This window comes from Cricetulus griseus, assembly GCF_003668045.3.
Source record: "Cricetulus griseus strain 17A/GY chromosome 1 unlocalized genomic scaffold, alternate assembly CriGri-PICRH-1.0 chr1_0, whole genome shotgun sequence".
In the NCBI taxonomy this organism is placed as follows: domain Eukaryota; kingdom Metazoa; phylum Chordata; class Mammalia; order Rodentia; family Cricetidae; genus Cricetulus; species Cricetulus griseus.
Genome location: NW_023276806.1, coordinates 187,177,229 through 187,196,998, shown reverse-complemented (window position 1 = coordinate 187,196,998; position 19,770 = coordinate 187,177,229). Strand labels below are relative to the sequence as shown.

The 19,770-nt window shown below is 35.8% G+C and overlaps 1 protein-coding gene across 2 annotated transcripts in view; it reads left to right on the top strand.

The window, feature by feature from the left end:
- Nucleotides 1-19,770, top strand: part of Rundc3b (RUN domain containing 3B) — a 135,437-nt gene that overhangs the window by 48,707 nt on the left and 66,960 nt on the right. For both annotated transcript variants that reach the window (XM_027391546.2, XM_027391545.2), the window contains exons 4-5: nucleotides 2,003-2,088; nucleotides 16,770-16,859. In XM_027391546.2, coding sequence (XP_027247347.1) covers nucleotides 2,003-2,088; nucleotides 16,770-16,859 — 176 coding nt within the window. The remainder of the gene's footprint in view (nucleotides 1-2,002; nucleotides 2,089-16,769; nucleotides 16,860-19,770) is intronic.

The following is a 19,770-nucleotide window of genomic DNA, read 5'->3' as shown; positions in this document are numbered from 1 at the left end:
AAGTCTTTGAACAGGGTTGAGCACATTCTAATCATGTCCTTAAGAACTATCTAATTCATTTTTTTGAAGTCTCAAAGATTCACCATTGTCAAGTAATAAAGTGTAAATTCCTCAGTATTGCTTCAGATTTTCTATATTCTTGGTGGCCAACAACCTTCATAAGTCTTGTTTGTTTTTCTATTCTAGTAAAAGTTCTTTCATTGAAAGAAAATAAGTCATTAAAATTAGCACAATTTGTTACCACAACAGAGAGTTCCACACACATGCAAGGACAGGAAACTTAAGTGCAGCTCAGTTCTGTGTAGATTGGAGTTAATAAATCAGGAAGCAGGACTTTCCCCACATCTCTTATCTAGCCACAGCACAGCCTCCTGTGCCTCATTTTCTCTGGATGGTGCCTTCCCTTGCTTCTATACTTGTGACAGTGTAGCCTTTTGATTCCACAATACACTACTAGTTTCCGTGTCTGTTTGACTACATTTCTAGTGAGAATCTTGGGACTGTTGGGCAGCCAGCAGCTTGCATTTTTCCTTCCTCTATTTCAGTCAGCTCCACCACATTCGAGTTCCTCCAGGCTTACTCAAAAGGATGGACTAAGTGCAGAGCGAGCTGAACTTCAGTGTAGTGGGAAGATTGGCTTGCAAGTACATCCCCATTGTTCATTTTCTTCCCAGCAGCATTGCTGTTCTAGCCTGGCTGTTTTTATCACTACCTAGATTGCTTCCTTTCTGATCCACGAATATGCGGAACTCATTATATCTATGGACATTTTCATGCTTTTCTCCAAGCCCACTGGTTGAGCATAATACATACTGATTATGCACCTTTATTCCCATTGCTATTTCAGTGCTGTGTTATTCAGTTGTCATGAATTTTCCTGGAGATTTAGGAGGGACTAGGTAGAAATGAAAGTAAATGAAATTTTGCATTTTCTTCAGATACTATTCCTTACATTTTTTCAGTCTACGTAGGCTACAAAAAGGATTGGAGGGGTATCCCAGTAAAGTAAAGTGATGGCATAAATTCAAATCTCTAGCACTCACAAAAACATCTTGGTGTGGTGGCCCTGATCTATATATAATTCTGGGTCAGAGGTGTGGAGGATTAGAGCAGAGACAGGTGTTTACTGGCCAGTCAGTCTAGCCAAAACAACCAAATGAATCCCAGGTTCAGTGAGAGCCATTGTCTCAAGAAAAAAAAAAAAAAGGATATACAACAATAGATAAAGGTACCTAGAATTGACTTCTGACCTCCAGACATACAGGCAAGTGCAACCACAGACACATACAAACACACATCTATAAGGGATATTTTGGAGTGTTAAGGAAGACTAGCTAACACCAACTACTAAAGGGGGTTACCACTTTCTCATATTGTTACATGATTCACAAGTCAGAATTGCTTTGCTGACATGTTGACATCTGAGTGAACCTTTGTTAAAACCAGAGGCTGGAGCATGCTGAGCCAATGCTGTATCACTGAGCTATATCCCCAGTCCCTGACTTTTTGTTTTCTGTTTTAAATATTTGGTAGCATCGTTTAGCTCCAAATTTAGTAGCTCATGATTTGGACTAGTGATTGATCATATATTGTAATTTATTGTCAGTATGAAAACCTCCTTTGGGGACATAATAGAAAATTGTCTCAAGTGTTGGGGTGACTACTAAAAGACACTGTTTTGTGTGTTTTATAAGGCTCATTTAACTAGCATGCTCCTTTTTGATATTGAAGTAGAATTTTATATAAATGTACTATATGATTCAAAATACATCTCTAACCCAAGTAGCTCATTTTCATCAGTAGTTTGATATGTCATATATCTTCTGAAAAACATAATATATGCTTAATATTATTGAAATTTTCTGTTTTGTCTTCTTAGATATTTTTCTTAGTTATTCTTGATTTTGAATTATTTGTTCCATATTGTTAATATGCATATATTTGACAGTATATAGAAAATATTCTTTAAGTTTCTTATTTGATCCTTTCTTGTTCCTCATAGGGTAGAGCCTGGATCAGAGTAGCACTCATGGAAAAACATTTGTCTGAATACATCTCTACAGCTTTGAGAGACTTCAAAACAACCAGGTCTAACAGTCCTTTCAACTTTCTAATGTTTGTGACTTGAAAATCAGAATGAGGAGGTAGTCTGAAGTTGTCAACTTTCAGGTCATCCATTTTTCTTACTGCTCAGATAAATCTACTGACTTCTTAGGAAAGTGTAATTTGTTAACTGAACATACATTTAACTTACTGGTTTGTGTAAAAGGTATGCCTGGAATGTCTCTTTGAATCAATCTGATTATCAACCTTTCAGTGCTTGGAGCTTCATTCTTCCCACTTACTCTTCTCTGACAATTTTGAAGGAAGTTCTAAATAAGAAATTCTTAGAGAACTATCTCTTTGCCCAGGATAGTGATTACTTATTTCTTTACTTGGGAGGACCATAAATAGATCATTATTTCTTTCATTCATATACAGAATTAATGGTGGCTTTGTTGTCTTTTCAGTGTACTCTTTGTAGATATTATTTTTCTAAGGTTACATAGATTTAAGGATGGGCTACTATGTGCTCTGTAAAAATGAAGACCTTATTGCTTTTTGATTGGTGGTGAAAAGATTCATATTAGGACAACAGTCATGAATATTTAGTTCTTGCCTGGTGATCTATATTTGTTGCTATTGATAAAACTACTTTCAGAAGTGTTTGTTAATGAAAACATTTAATAATTGAATTACCTTGGACATATACTGCAGAGTGCCCCAGGCAAAAGACAGTGTATAAGATGAAATTAGTAGTTCTTTAGTTGCCGTGCCATATGTGCATGACAAGTTGCAGAACATTTCCCTTCTCGCAGAAAGGTCTACTAGCTTGGGCTACCTTAGTACTTCTAAATGACTGTATTTATTTAACCCCATTGTTATTTCTGAAAAGGATGAAAAAATGGCAGCTGTAAACCAGTTTTGAGAAAGAAATGATTAGGTACAAAGAATTCATGAATCTGGTACCCCAATTTCCATGTCCTGATACAGTATTTACTATTACAGATTTTAAGAAAGCCTTGATGTTTGTTATGACATTCTTTTAGCTAGCTAACATACAGAGATTTACTGAGAAGACTTCATCTTTGTAGATAATACATAAAACATTAAGCTTTTAATTTTGCAGATACAAAGGAAATTATCATGATAATAAATTTGATCAGGAAAAAGACTTTTTAGCTATGAAAGTGTTCTCATAAGATAAGTATTTATTGAGGTTTCTTTTTCAGCAACTTAATACTCTTGGCATATATCTAAAGATGGATAGTGAGATGAAGATACACTCTTAGACCTTTGAAATGAACCTGACAAAATGAAATACTTATCATCACAATGAGACAAACTTAATTATGAAAAAATATTGAGAGTACAAATGCTTTATAAATAAAACTAGAGCACAGTATCTGAATCTAATATGCTAAACCAAAAAATCCTAAATTAAAACTAATCTCCCACAATAATTATCTCTTATGTAATTATAATATTTCATCTTTTCTAAATAAACACTAAAACATCTCTTTTAAGTTGTTAGTCTTGTTTTTTAGTTGAAATGATTGGGTGTGGTAGACATAATTTTTGAATAGATTGTTTATGGAACAAGTACTTTAAATACTAAAGGGAACCGTTTTAGCCTTGTCTTACACCTAGCTGTACTCTGATGAAAAGGAAATGATTCATCTCTAAACACAAAAGTCTCTGAAATAGTCTTCAAAAATATACAGACATTCAAAACAGAAACATGGCTTAGTGCATGCTATATGCAAGCATGTATGTATACAAAAACATATCTGCCCTAATAAAGGTGCTTAAATGTGAATATAGTGGCTTTATATTTCGCAAGAAGGAGAGTAAGTACAAAGATATTTCAGAATAGTCTTCTTGGATTATGACTAATAAATGTGAAAACCCAGAACATTTCTTTTTAATACTTAATGCTAGTATTTTTACTGAAGTAAAACCAAATAAACTTTTTAGTTATAAGTTATTTTGAATGTAAATCCCTGGCCAACAAACACATTTGGAAGAGTAAGTTTGTAAAACAGAAGAAAATACTGAAGAGAATAGTTGTACATTACCTTTTATTTGGATGCTTCTTGATGCAAGTGCTACAGGAGAAAGTAATCAATCCTCTAAGGATCTTGACAGTGTCTGAATCAAGTGGACTTCTTGTTCTGTCTCACTTCACAGACAAAGAGAAATGATAGTCTTAAAAATAGTGACAATGTGTTTACCCCGGTGCAAGGGGAGGAGCTAAGGCAGGCAACTTTGAAGCACTAATCTGTGACCATCCCAGGATCATTGTGGGTGGAGGAAGGGTGGGAGCTGAAGTGCGCATTCCTGGAGGACAGGACTGCCTTCAAAGTATTAAAGAATTTCATGTGAACTCCTTGCTGGGGTGGAAAGTGACTTGAGGAGCAACTGGAAAAAAATAAAAGTAAAAACTTGAAGTGTTTGCGATTCAGGAATTTGGGTGTTCCTGGTAGATGGCCAGAATTGGGAAGTGATAGAGACTTGTTTTTAAAGTGGAATGTTGCTTTGATAGCACCTTGGGAAAAATCTAAAGTGAAAAGTGAATTTAAAACTGAATTAGTTTGCTCAAAGTTTAATTTCTGCCTACCTAGAGACTAAAAAGTAATTAGAAACAATAGGCTAAGTTTTATTGGTGTGATGTTTGAAAGGATATTGAAAATATTTTGGTGAAGGTTTTAAATAACAAATGTTGCCAATAATAAATTTGGAAAAGAGAAAGAGAAAATTAGCTTTATGGAAAGCCACATTTAGCTCCTTCAGTATTTCATTTATAACTATGAATTATGTTATAAAGAAATGTCAGTTTTGACAATATGTTGCTATAAATAAAGGAGGGAATAAAGTGTAAAATAAAACTGTAAATTCCTGAGCAATCATTAAAGATGGAACTTTAAATTTTAGAAAAGTAGATAGAATAGTAACAAGTTGCTAAATCTTGCAAGAACCAAGAAGAAGTTTTAGAATCTATAAATATGCTAAGTGTTTACGTTAAAGTTATCCTTCAATATCCGTGAATTTGCTTTCTATGGTTTCTGTTACTCATTGACTGGGAAATCCCAGGAGTAATTCATACATTTTATATAACTTGTGTTACAGGCTGTTGTGTATCTCCTTTAATCTATTGTTAATCTCTTACTGTAGCTTGTTTATAAGTTAAACTTCTCCATAGTGTGAGTACTCAGGAGAAACATAACATACTAGCTGCTCCTGGACTCACAATGGCTTATGTCTGGAGAAACTCAATGTGCTGAAAATGCTATAAGTCAAAACTACAATTTAGTACACCAACCCGCCAGTGTTGTATCTTAGCTTGCTCATTATTTTAACAGCAAGTCTGTTTATAGGTACTAACTGTGTGATGGCATAACTAACTGGGAGCTATAGCTCACTGACGCTGCCCAGCTCCTCCTTTGGCAAAGATAAAAATTCAAAATCTGAATCAAAATGGCTGTTGAATGCCCACTGTTTTCTCAATACCCTAGGTAAAAAAAAATTGGAAGCCAAACTCATATAGTGACTGTACAATTTTTTATATTATCTACGGTTTCAGGCATTCAGAAGGTATCTTGGGATGTTCTTCATAGATGAGGAAAGCTTCTATATTTAAGATGAAAAAATAAATATCATTAAAAGTTGCTTTTGGGTTGGCTTACCTCATGACTTATACAAAAATTGTAAGGAGATTAGACCTAAATGCAAAATTATTGATATTTGAATAGTTCTCTATCTCCTCGACATAGTATCCTATGTACAAAGACCAAAAATATAGATAAACTAGACATCAATATTTATAACTTGGTCCTTCCATGGACACCATCAAGGCTAGGGAACATGTATATATGTAGAACTTTCACCCCCACATTAATAAATATGAACAAATTTTCTCTGATGGAGGTATACAAATTGTTCATAAATAGCAGAATGAAGCCTTGATGGTTAATCTTCATTGTCAGCTTGACAGAATTTGGAACTCTGGATATGTCTTTAAGGATATTCCCAGGGAAATTTAATCATGGAGAGATGATCCATGTAGATAATGTTGGTGACACCACACTATCTGTGGTATTCCAAACTGAAAAAAAAAAAAAGGAAAAAGGAGAAAACCAGATGAATATTCCCCCTTCTGTATTTCTGAACCTGCTAAAATACAAGAACAGCTTTATTCTGCCTCCCTAATGGACTCTGCCATGCCTTTCCCGTCACGATAGGTTATATCCTCAAAATTTGAGTCAAATTAAGTACTTTTCTCTTAAATTGCTTCTCATCAGGTAATTGGTTGTGGCAATGAGAAAGTAATTAGTGCAAAGCTCAGCATTATCAGCTACCAATAATACAAATCTGAAGTATAATGATATGCCACTTGATATCAAGTGAGATGTATTTATACAAAAGATTACATGAAAATAAATGTTGATAAGAATTTAAAAAAATTAGATCCTTGATATATCACTTATTTGAAAAGTAAAGTGGTGTATCAACTTTGAAAACAGTCTATGGTTCCTCAAAAGTTTTCATGCTAAATTACCATAAGACACCTATGGGTCATGTGTGTAGATGTGAGCTTTATATATCAATACATGTATATATTGATAACATAGTTATATAAGTGTGCATGCATCTATTTATAGCCAAAAGAGAAAACCATCATATGATTAAGAGACAAAATATATTGTATCCATTCATTCACCCACAAAAATGATTGGGGTACTGAAACATATTAAAATATAGATAAACCTTGGCAACATGCAAAGCCAAAGACACCATTTACAGAAGGCAAGATGGTATATAATTTCCTTAATTGAACTGTCTAGGATATCTAAATGAATTCATATGAACAGGTCTAAGACTAGGGGTATACAGACTGGGATTGGGAGAACTGTTAAGAGTGGGAGGTAAATGAGGGGTACCTGCTATACGTTCTATGTTATCTAGTATTTTGTCAAATTGACACAAGCTAGGGCCTTCTGGGAAGAGGGAACCCATTTGAAAAAAAAAATCTTGTCACATTAGCCTGTAGGCAAATCTGTGGGGCCATTTTCCTAATTAATGATTGATATAGGAGGATCTGGCTCACTGTGGGCAGTGCCATCCCTGAGCATGGAGTCCTTGAGTGTATAAGAAAGTAAACTGAGCAAGCCAAGGTAAGCAAGCCACTAAGGAGCACTCCTCCATGGCTTCTGTGCCAGGTCCTGCCTCCAGGTCCTGCTTTAGTTTCCCTCAGTGGACTAACCTGGCATATGTAAGCCAAGTAAAGCCTTTTGTTTCCAAGTGACTTTTGGTCATGGTGTTTATTTATCACAGTAACTAAAACCAGACAAGACAGTTTTCTGATAGTTGATCTCCATTGTCAATTTGACTGGATTTATAATCACCATGGAAACACACTTCTAAGTGTGTCTACAAGAATATTTTCAGAAGATTTTGAGAGGAAAGATAGAAGCTAAATGTGAGCAGCCTGGTTCTGCTGGAGTCCTGGACTGCAAAGGACAGAGAGCAATACACCAGCTCCATGTCTCTCTGCTTTCTGAATGTGGATGCCATCTGACCAACAGCCTCACCCTCCTGCCACCATGCCTTCACCACAGTGATAGACAACTGCCACATCATGAGCCCACATCATCCCTTCAGTTGCTTGTCAAACATTTGGTCACAGCAAAGAGAAAAGTAACCTATTCAGGTACATTGTTTTCTGTGTTGGAGTAATGAAAATTCATTACAAACAATGGAGCTGGTACTTGTAAAACCAATTAAACTGTATTGTAGATGTACTTTGACTGGGTTATTCTGTATTCAGTATACTGTTTTTAAAAGGTTTAATGAAGTCATATGAATATGAAAAATAACAGGCTTTTATGAATTCTGAAAACACTATGAAATGATATAGCTCGTGTTCTAAAATTCTTTTTAACAATTTTGTTTAAATTGGAATGTACAAAATACTCTGTTGAAATAAGTATACATTGTGGAAAGGCTAATCTCGCTGTAATTGCTCTTTTCCAGTATATTCTATCTTGATTTCTTCTTCAAAAGTCCTAAATGCTACTTTTCTCTGGACTCAGTCTTGCATTATCTCTTATTTTTTCTTTATTCATAACTTTTTTTCTTTTTCAGGAATTACATTCCTTTTCTTGTCTTTAAATATTGTTTATATCATCCTGAGCCCACACTTAAATCTCTGGATAAATAGTTCATATATGTGTTCACCCTCCAATAGCACTGTTCACTCTTACCAAATGATTTCTCTATGTACACACAGATAACAAGTTGGGAGTATAAAATTCACACTTGATTTTTTCCTTTGTTCCCTGCCCATTAACAAGTCTTGTTGATCCTATATTAAATTTATTTGGAATCTCTCTTTACTCTCCAAGGCTCTTAGAGTAATATAGACACCCTACTAGCTTCCAAAATGAGATCTTATTTGTCTCCACCAGGAGCCTTACACCTGCAGACCTATCTTGAAAATCAGAAATCTTGTCAATTTTTCTGTAAGATTTAAACCACTGCTTGTTGAATTAGCCAGCATATTTCAGTTATAGTCCTTGAAATCTTTCTTGGTGTTTTTGTTCTGTTTTGTTTTACTGCTCTGTGGCTGGGGGACCTGTAATGAGTTGCTTGACTTTTCTGAAGGATAATATACAGTGTAACAGCCTTTCTTTTGGGCTACCAACCAGCTCCCAAATCATGACACAGAGCCTTATAATCAATTATGAAGACTTTACTTTATGTTAAGCTTATCCCACTAGATCTTATAACTTAAATTAACCTGTTTCTCTTCATCTGCATTTTGCCTGGGGCTTTTTACCTTTCTTTCATTCTGTATGTTCTACTCTGTCTGGCTGGCTGACCACCGGGCTTCTCCCTCTCTCCCTTGTTTTCCTCTCTCTCTCCTACTTACTCTTTCTGCCCACCACCCCCACCTGCCCCTCTACTGCCTAGCTATTGACTGTTCAACTTTTTGTTAGACCAGTCAGGTGCTTTTGGCAGGTATAGTGAAACAGCAACATGTCTTTACATAATGAAACAAATGCAGCCAAATAAAAGCAACACACCCTTACATAGTTAAAGTAATATTCCATAACATAAAAAAATGTAACACATCTTCCATACTTATGGTAATATTCCACAACAATATAGTAGTAAGGTTAAAGAAACCAACTTGAACAAAATAGTTATAATTGTGCCCTGTGCTTAATAAATATAGTTCACTATTATTGTAAATGTCGCACAGCCTACAAAACCTTCTCTACCTAGATTTATGTAGGCCAATATTTCAAATTAAACACTTGAATGTACCATTTTTTAATGACTCCGAAATTATGATCTTATCTTTCCCTCAACAAACTATTTACTTACCTTTTAGTAGTTGCCACCATCTATAATTGTCTTTTTCTTTGTTTGTTGCCTATCAGTTCACTGGTATTTTCGTATGCTCCAGAGAGACAGACTATGTCTGACTAGTTCACCAATATAAATGAGTAAAGCAGCATAGTTCTTGTCACATTAACCAATGACTTGTTAGTCATTAGTAAAATAAATAATGAGTCTCACATTCTGAAGACCTTTGTAGACTGATGTGGTGTCTCTTTTCACATTCATTTAAACTCCAAGAGTAATATAATGCTTATTTATAATGCTAACTTTGCTGGTCTACCATAAGGGAGGATTTCCTCTCATGTGCTCCTTATAATTCCTTGTATACAGATTACACTAGATACAGGAAAGCAGAATGTCAGAAACAAAATGTCTTCAGCTTATAAGCTCCCTTGTATTTTAATAATGTACATTCAAGAGTAAAACTTATGATATTTACAAAGGGGTAATTAGAAGATGATATTGTACAGAACTATTTCGGTCCCACCCACAGGTTATTTGTTGTTTGCCTACTTGGGAAGCCTTAAAGAGGCTTACAGAATGAATACTCAGAAGGAATTACAAGGACTCATTTCAATTAGAACTAACATGTGTGATCAGTAAAAGATGTAAAGATGCTATGCACTGCTAATCACTAACGCTTTTTAGCCAACATATAAGTAATTGCAAGGAATACATCTAATAAAAATACAGATCACAATAATATAAAAGTTTGCTTTTAAAATTTTCTTGCATCTAAAATATTGAACAGCACCTAATGATATACTCTTTTATTTGTGTGGAAGTTTTATGCATTTTTTACCTCAGTACTTTAAATATTTATCTCCTTGGAATTTTGTTAGTGTTCTCAAAAAATATTTTCTTTAGAACAAAAAATATTGTTAACAAAGGAGTGTTTTCTTAGTGTATGGTTACTATTCTTGGGTTAGTTGTCTCAAGCTTTATACTTAGCTTTTCTACTGCATACTTAGCCAACTTTTTCTATTACAATATTTCTTTGAGATAGTATTAAATGATAAAATTTTGAAATCTTAGAAAGTAATGAAAGAAATTTTGTTAAGGTAAATGTTAATTTTCTTCTACCTCTTTAATGTATAAATAAATAATATCTTTAAATGATAACGGTATGATCTCTTCAGATTTGTTCAGTTTACTGTGTTTTTACTATACTATCTCAGCCTTAAACTTACATTTCTGAAATTTTTCTTCATACACAAATAGTAATGGAAAGTTGAAAGCATGACAGGCAAGCCTTGTAAGGGGTCTTTCTCTTATATTTGTTCTCTACACTATTGGGTTATATTGTCAGGCCACTGAAGTATTGGGTTGAATTATGGTTTGACAGGAATATTCACTTAGTGTCTTAAAAATCATTAGGTTAAAAAGTTGGCTCATTTATTAATTAATAGAACTAAATTCCCCCATTTCATTAAAATAAATTATATAAATATGGATATAAAGGATCCTTGACTCAGAAACAGTTCTCAAACCAGTTGATTTTTTGTTTTTTGTATTCTTCAGCAGTCCATAATACTGTGTTGACACTAGGATAGTTCCCATTATTAAAGAAGTAGAATCATTTTTCTGAGTAATTTAATTATTTACTACCAAAATTATTATAATATGGTTGCTGTTCGTTAATATTTCATAGAATTGAGTTACCTAGAACCACTGAAGAAAAGTGGGCTAGAGTAAGGGCCAGTAGTAGGGGATAGGACACAAAGGAGGTAGTAAATTGAGTGTCAGTGGCATCTGAGTATGACCTCAACCGAGCTTCAGAGTGGAGTTAATGCTGTGCTTTCACTTGCCCTTGTTGTATAGTGCATACAATAGCTGTAAGAGACAATCAAGCAAACTGCTTTTTACACTACAATGGTTGAGATAAAGAGACATGGAGGCAGGTAGAGTCTGTAGAAACTGACTCAGCAGGATGGTATGCAGGAAGAGAATGAGAGGGGCTACTCAGGAAAGACCATGTCTGGACTGTGGAAAACAAACTGTTGTAAGGAAAACAATACAGCAAACCAAACACCAAGAAACGGAGGTGGTGGCAGCAACACCAGTGAGGTACTTCGGCCTCCTTGAGGAAAAAGAAACATGGGTAGATTCTCCTATCGAAATGAGGAGATTTCATGGTAAGGATTGCTACCGAACTTATAACATGGCATGCTAATGACTGAGCCTGACTTGCCAGACAAAACTGGCTATTTGCATCCTTTTGTAAGAATGTGGGTTCCATTCTAGGGGACTTTACAAATTATATGAGGTCTCAGGAAATACAGATAAAAAGGACCACAATGACAAAGTGGTGGCAGGGATAAAAGAATAATTCTGCATAGTGGTGTAGTAAAAATAAATCTCAGGTTGTGTGGCACGACACAGCATCAACTGGGTATTTATGTAAACTAGAATGATGTTGCTTTGCTCACCTCTGAATGAGAGGGGCTTTGCATGTTATTTCAATATCTTCATTATTTTCTCAAATACCTGGCAATGAAATTTGCAACTTTTGTGAGTGACAGTGATTATGAAGCAGTCTTCCCTGAACTGTTGGAAGACAGTGTGAGGGGCATTCCCGCTCATGCGTTCGCATCTCCATAAAAACATCTCTGTTCTTAGTCATTTCCATATACAGATGATGGACTTTAAGTCTGTTGGTATTTAGCAAAATGGTAATTAGTGGTTTCTGTTACCTTTTTAAATTCCATTAATATTTTAGAGGACAAAACAATAGTTCTAGTATGAAATGACACACATCCATACATGCATGCCATTGTATGAAATGACACACATCCATGCATGTATGCCATTGTATGAAATGACACACATCCATGCATGTATGCCATTGTATGAAATGACACACATCCATGCATGTATGTCATTGTACTTTGCTCATATTCACCCCTATTACTTTTTTTATGTCCCTCCTTCCAAATGCTTCACATCTCTCCTATATAGGCATACATACATGAAGAGCATGCATGTATATGAGAGAAATCTATATTCATATGAAATAAATATTACAGTGTTTGAGTCTGCCTTGTTTATTAGCACAATAATCCTCAATTCCTTTTTTTTTTTAAAGAACATATTTTGCTCAAATAAAACTATGGTTCCAATTTCCTTGCTATGACCAAAAACATCTGGGGGGTGGGGCTGTTTGGCTTATACTTGCAAGTCATAATCTATCGCTGAAGGAAGTCAAGGCAAGAACTCAATCATAAACTTAAAACAGAAATCAGACTGGTTGCTCAATCCTAGGTTCATGATTAGCTGGCTTTCTTTTTGTTGTTTTTTTTTTTTTTTTGACTATAAGTTTATTATTAGGCCCAGCAGAGTAGGGAGACTAAGAAGAGGAAAGAAACAGGGATAAATGGCTGACCACCATGGCCGGTCGCCACAGAGAGAGCACATAGGTGAGAGAGAGAGAGGAGAGAGGAAGCAGAGAGGAAACAGAGAGAGAGCTAGCTGGCTTTCTTATACAGCCCAGGACTACTTGCCTAGAGATTATGTCACCCAGAATAGTCAGGGCCCTTCTGCATCAATTAATAATCAATACAGTTCCCATAGACATGGTCATAGGCCAGTCTGATTCAGGCAATTCCTCAACTGAGACTTTCCTCTCAGATGACTATAGTTTATGTCAAGTTGACAATTAAAACCGTGTGTGTGTGTGTGTGTGTGTGTGTGAGAGAGAGAGAGAGAGAGAGAGAGAGAGAGAGAGAGAGAGAGAGAGAGAGAGATTTTCTTTATCCATTAATCTGTTGATGGATGTCTAGGCTGAGCTCATTTCTTGGCTATTGCGATAGTGCCATGATGAATGAGAGGTGCAGAAATCTTTGTTGTATGCTTTGGTTCCTTTCATAAATGGAGAAATGAAATGGATCACTGCTTCTTGTACCTATTTTTACATTATTTCCAATCCAAAGTCACTACCTGTGTATTCAATAAAATACAGCAGAGAGTTAACCTATAGAGTATTTTGTTGCCTAGTTGACAAATCTGCTATGAATTGCTGATGGTTCTATTATTTGACATTCTGCACTTTCATAATAAAGTTGTTTGGAATATACCCCACAAGAGGAGAACTATCTTAGCATATGCAAGGTCAGGTTCAATTCTTAGTACTGAAAAAGAAGACACAATTAAAATGGCAATATAGTACTTATATAATATTAAAATGCTTTATGGTAAAATGCTCTAGGAGCACTAAAAGGTATTATAATTTCAACATAGCCTAGATACCTGAAAGTATAGATTCATTTATATAGTTTTATGGATTTTTATCTTATGGTTCTTTTTAAATTTTTTTTAAAGATTTTATTTATTTATTATGTATACAACATTCTGCTTCCATGTATATCTGCATACCAGAAGAGGGCACCAGATCTCATAACGGATGGTTTTGAGCCACCATGTGGTTGCTGGGAATTGAACTCAGGACCTCTGGAAGAGCAGTCAGTGCTCTTAACCTCTGAGCCATCTCTCCAGCCCTCTGTTTAAATTTTTACTTTAAAATGTTTACAATATTCTTCCCCTTCTCTAAGTTCTTCCCATATCTTCCCTACCTCCCTACCCACCCAGCCTCTTGTTCACTCACCCACACATGGCCCCCCTCAAACATAATAACAAAAAACTCAAGAGACAGGGAAAGCAACAAAAATGAAATTGAAACAGATAAGCAAACTGAAAAAAAGTAAAAAAGACAAAAAAAAAAATAACCAAATAATGCTCTCACTCGAGTGCCTGCGCATGCAAGTGCATGCACACACGTGTTTGTGCATTTGCACACACGCGCACATACACAATCAACTCTGTTTTGTGTCGTCCTGGGCATGGGGGGCTGCCTTGAATTGTTGTTAATCTACACAGTGTCACATTATATAAAGCTGGTTTTTCCTTTCCCAGCAGGGAAGGCGAAATTGCAAATAGCTACTTGGTTAGGGGTAGGACTTCGTGTCCAGTCCCCCCTCTCAGTGCTGGGATTTTTGACTGGTTTGAATTTGTGCAGGTCATGTATGTGCTCTCACAGTCTCTGTAAGTCCATGTCTATCAGTCTTGTGTCTGGAAGACGCTGTATCCTTGGCCATCTATTCACCTCCTCTCACACATAGATCCCTGAGACTTGAGAGGAGTTTGATAAAGACATGTCATTTAGGGCCAAATGTGCCAATGCCTCTCATTCTGTATATCCTGTAACTCTTTGTTAATTATCCTGCAAGAAGAACCTTCCTTGATGAATGTTGAGTGGTGTTATGATCTATGGGTATAACAATGTCATTAGGAATCATTTTATTGATATGCTCCTTTGGCAGAATAAAACAATTCAGTTATCCCCGGCATCTGTGGCCTAGCTGATCTCAGGTTCCTGGCTGCTTCTGCAGTGTCACTGGTTCCATCTCATCAGGGAAACTGGTACGGAAGGATTAAATTGGGATGGATAGAAGGGAAGAGTAAAGGAGAAATCTGGGGAGAAACAACTAACATTAAAGAAAGGCCTTTTAAAACAACATGGAAACCCACTACTGTAGAAGCTTCCTAACATATGCACATATATGGAAGGAATTTTAAGTGGATCACCACATAATAGGGGAAACAATACCTCAAGTATACATCTTATACCACCAAGTAAAACTTCCAGTGCCAATAATGTGCAACATCTTGTTGAACCATTAGTCAAAGGGATCCCATAGATCCCACCACTGGTTATCACAGGCTATAGCCAAGACTATTCGTTACTCTTCATAACCTCATGGTAAGACCCTATTGCTGAAGATGCAACTTATTTATGTCATTGAATGTGGAGACATTGAGCTGGTGCCAAAGTAGTAGCTACTACTGCAAATTGTTCATGGAGCTGAAAGGTACTTTACACACTACTGGAGGAGAAAAGTAATCTATTTCACCCAATTTCAAACCCCGTGATCTGTAACAGAGACTCCGGAGTAGTTTGAGTTTATGATTCTTAAACCATAAAAAGTATTTGGGTTTTTTTGGACCCTGTCATTTGCAAGTCATCTACATTGTTCTTTTGGTATCTTCATACAGATTGTTAAAGAATTGTTTTTATTTGTGGCTAGTACATACCAACATGATAGACACAATTCATTGCATAGCTAGAGTTTGCTAGAACAATGAATCTTTTATGAATTGTTTTTCAGATTTTAGAGAAGAAACAGTACAAGTATAGCTCTTCCATAAATCTTTAACAGGCACTGATAAGAAACAAGACTGGGGAGGGAACAAAACCAGATACATGTTTTTATCTTGATGTCTCTTTTGTGGAACACTTTCATGGAATTTAAAGAAAGATCACTAATTTCACTAGTCTTTATTAGACTAGAAGTGTTTACTTTTTCTCCGTCTATGTAAATCAGTAAAAGCAATTCTCGGAAGACACAAAGACACAGATTTGTTCCAGCTTCGTCCCTTCTGGCATGTTTGTAGGTGTCCACCTGCCAGAGAGCAAACGGTTCGCTCTCATTTTCCCCTTCATATGCTTTATTAGTCAAAACGTCCTTGTGAACTGTCACATGGTTAAAATTTCTTTAAATATTTTTGTTTTAAAGAAAGTTGTATGATTTAGTAGAAATAACTTAGAGTAGTGAGAAATAATTTAGAGTACTTGAGCAGCTCGTAAACATGAAATTCAGCATTTTTCATCTTTAATAGATGGTAAATTTCTTACTATTTTCAAAACAAACTTTAAATGAGCATTAACCAGGACAGGATGCTTTGTAGGCATCAGCAGAGGCAGATTCATGCTCACATGTTAAAGAATGGATAGTTTCTTTTTCAGATACAGGCATCTTAATAACTATCTCCTCTAGCATCACAATAGTGTTATCATAAATTATCAAACACAATTCTTTCCAAGTTATAAACTTGGTCAGTAACTCTTAGAATTACGGAAAGATGAAAATTTTTCATCCTGTTCATGAAGAACTAATGTCTACACAGTTTTGAAAACAGACCCTGAGAATTGAGCCTGAATTTGCCACATCTAGCTTGGCATTTATATTATCCCATATTAAGGAAATTTCTGGGCATCTAGGGCCCATTGACATTATTACTTTAGAGATTCTTTTTCAGATTTCTTTTCCCTAAAAAAAAAAAATTTAGGGATAATGTTTTTGTTTTGGATAATGAGTTTGGATGTTCTTGGTTATTTTTACTTCTAAATATCTTTGAAACTGCAGTGATCAATTTTAAAATAGAAATTCAACAAAATGGAGTTCATTCTGTGTTATTTTTGACTGTGGTTTCTATAGGTCAAACCTTAGTTTGTTTTTAATCCTTGTATATTCACTGCATTTTTTCAGGAGGTTTTATGAAGATGGAGCCATTGTCTTGGGTGAAGAAGCAAATATGCTTGCTGGCATGCTGCTTGGACTCAATGCTATCGACTTCAGGTACTCAAGGTTCAACTAAATGAATTCAGTTTTTTAAATAATGATACCTAATGGTTTCTACTCATGAGTTTCTTTCAGTTTGCTAGGTAAAGCACAGTTGGACTTCAATATTTGGTTTATATTGCTTTCAGATCAACTAGTTTTCAAGTTTCTTAGAAGAAAGACAATGAGGTGATTTCTAACTTAACAGGCCTACTCTCTAAGTTGGGTGAGAAGGAGGAGTAGACTGTGCCCTGCAGCAGAACATTGCTGTCAAGGAAGGGAAATTTCTGGATCTTACTCTTAGTATTTTTAGCTACTGCTATAAAATGTAAACAAATAGATTCAGAGAAGATTTAAAATAAGCAAGATTCCTTTTCCCGTGTCCAAATAGAGAAAATTCTGGGAGGATGTCTTGGATACTTTATACCTCTTGTGTTGTTAAAATTAATTTAGAATACAAAATATTGTTCATTTTTCCTTTTCTCAACAACATGAATCAGTTCCAGACTGATAACAAATGCTAAAAATGGTTGTGATGAGATAACTTTGAAGATTCTGAAAGCATCATTGTACACTTAATTTATCTAAAAGTATATGTTATATTAAAAGTAAAAAGTTTTCTTATGAAATCTCCAAGGGTGAAGGAATAATATTTTTATAAATAGAATCATTTGAAAAATTCAAGAGTATTAACAAGATGAGAGTGAAATGACTTGTGGGTTTTGACTTTAAATAGACTCCTATAATTTTCAATGAGATTATTTTTTTCTAGTAACTTACTTTTTCTTCAAAATACCTATCTCTTCATAGGTCTGGGTTTCCCCTATTTGTAATTTAATAAGCTAATATTAGCTTAATTTTTCTGATGAACTTGGGAAAGTCTGAAGGTTGTCCCTTGAAGTTTTTATTGCATTTATTTACTTGGTATGTGTGCATGTGTATGGGCACCTGTGAATGTGGAGATCAGAGGACAACTGGTCTCCCCTCCCATGGGAGTCCTGAGGATTGAATTCTGCTCATCTGGATTGATGGCGCCACCTTTACTTATTGAGCAGTCTTGCCAACCTGAAGATTGTCTTCTGACCCTCGAGTGTTGTTAACTCTTTATGTAGGGTGTCCCACTGTCTTAGTCCTGTAAATCCATGTTTTCTGCTTTTGTTTTTTTTTTTTCTTTTAAAAATTTTATTTCATATTCAGACTACAGCATTCCACCTCTGGCTGCTATATACTCATGGCCATGTCATGGTGCAAAATACATATAGTCTAACTTTTAAAGTCCCCACAGTCCTTAAAAGTCCCAACACCATTCAGAAGTCTCAAGATTGAAGTGTCTTTTGACTGTGAACCAATGCTGAATAAAAAAATAATAATTGCATACTTCCAATATACACTGATACATTCCCATTCTAAAAGGGAAGAATACAAACATACCAAGGTTAGACAAAAGCAAAAACTTCAGCAGGGCAAACACCAAATCCTGAAGTTGTGTGTCTATGGCTTTAACTTCCAAGGGCATAGATTCATTCCTCCATACCCCATGTAGCCTGTAATATATGCCACTCTTGTTGGCTGTTTTCACTCCTGGTATGCAGCCCTCCTCAGAATATTATTTCGTGGCCCCTGGGAAGTCCCAGTATCTTGGAACTTACATTACAACCTTGCCTTCACCTTCACAGCCTCATTCAGTGGGCTCCGAGGGCCTCTCTGCCACTCCCCTAACTCTGTCACACTGTCACACATTGCCTGTCATCAGTAGTTTTCTAAATTCAGGAAGAAGAGTCCCTGATCCCCTCAGACTTGCAGTTTTTGTGCTACCAAACTAGACTCACTGCCAAGTTCTGCTTACAGCTTGGGACGGAGCCTGGCCTTCTTAGACCACAGTTGTAACAGTTTCTGTATGCTGAAACTGGTAAAAAAAAAAAAAAAATGTTCCCTGTACAGTTGCTTTTCGAGAACAAGAAACCTGTCAGGCTCTCTCCTTTCAATACCTGGAGCCTTCCATGCTGGGGTCTTGCCCTCAGGGTCCCTTGCCTGTTGGCAAGAATCTCTTTAGCAATTAAGGACTTTTCTTAGCACCTGCCTTGACTGTAACCTTCGCTACCTAATGCCCTTTCCTCTCCAAACTGCACATGTCCCCCTCTCTGACTGGTGTTCTTTTTCCTTGTGGAACTGAATAAGCTTAGTCAGTAAAACCATGCTACTCCACTAAATGTTATGCTGTCTTGAAATTTCTATTGCTAAGGGAATTAGTCCATTACTTCTAAACTTGATCTCACATAAGTTCTCAGAATATGAACCAAATGCAGCCAGACTATTTGACAAAATATTGCATTAATTCTAGAATCTTTGCTCCCTCACTGAAACCTTAATAGTTGGGCTTCTACCACCCAAGTTTCTCTGGATTACTCTTACCAGGTTATATTACTACTCCTTTCTAAGTTTCCATCAAAATAGCCTATTGATTACAACATTCAATGGCTTTTCCAGCCCAAATATACAAAGCCTTCACACTCCTTCTATCTAATAAAGTCCTAAAACTATGTGGTCTGGCGTATCATAATAACAACCCATTTCTGATACTGTTTATGTATATTAGCTTCTTCTATGTTGCTGTGATAAAACTCCCTGGCATGTACAATTTAAAAGAGGAGCCTGTAGTTTCAGAGGAATAAGACCCATCATGACAGAGAAGGCATGATAGCAAGTAAGGACAACATGGTGACAAAAGCAGGAAACTGGAGATCACATTGTATCCCCACTCAGAAAGTCCAATAGTAAGTGGGGCCAAGCAACAAAACCTCAAGCCCTCCTTCACTGGCATAATTTCTTCATCAAGACTCCACCTCCTAAAGATTTCTAATCATCTCAAACAATGCCATTAGCTAGGAACAAGTATACAAAAGAACATTTAGGGATATTTATATCCAAA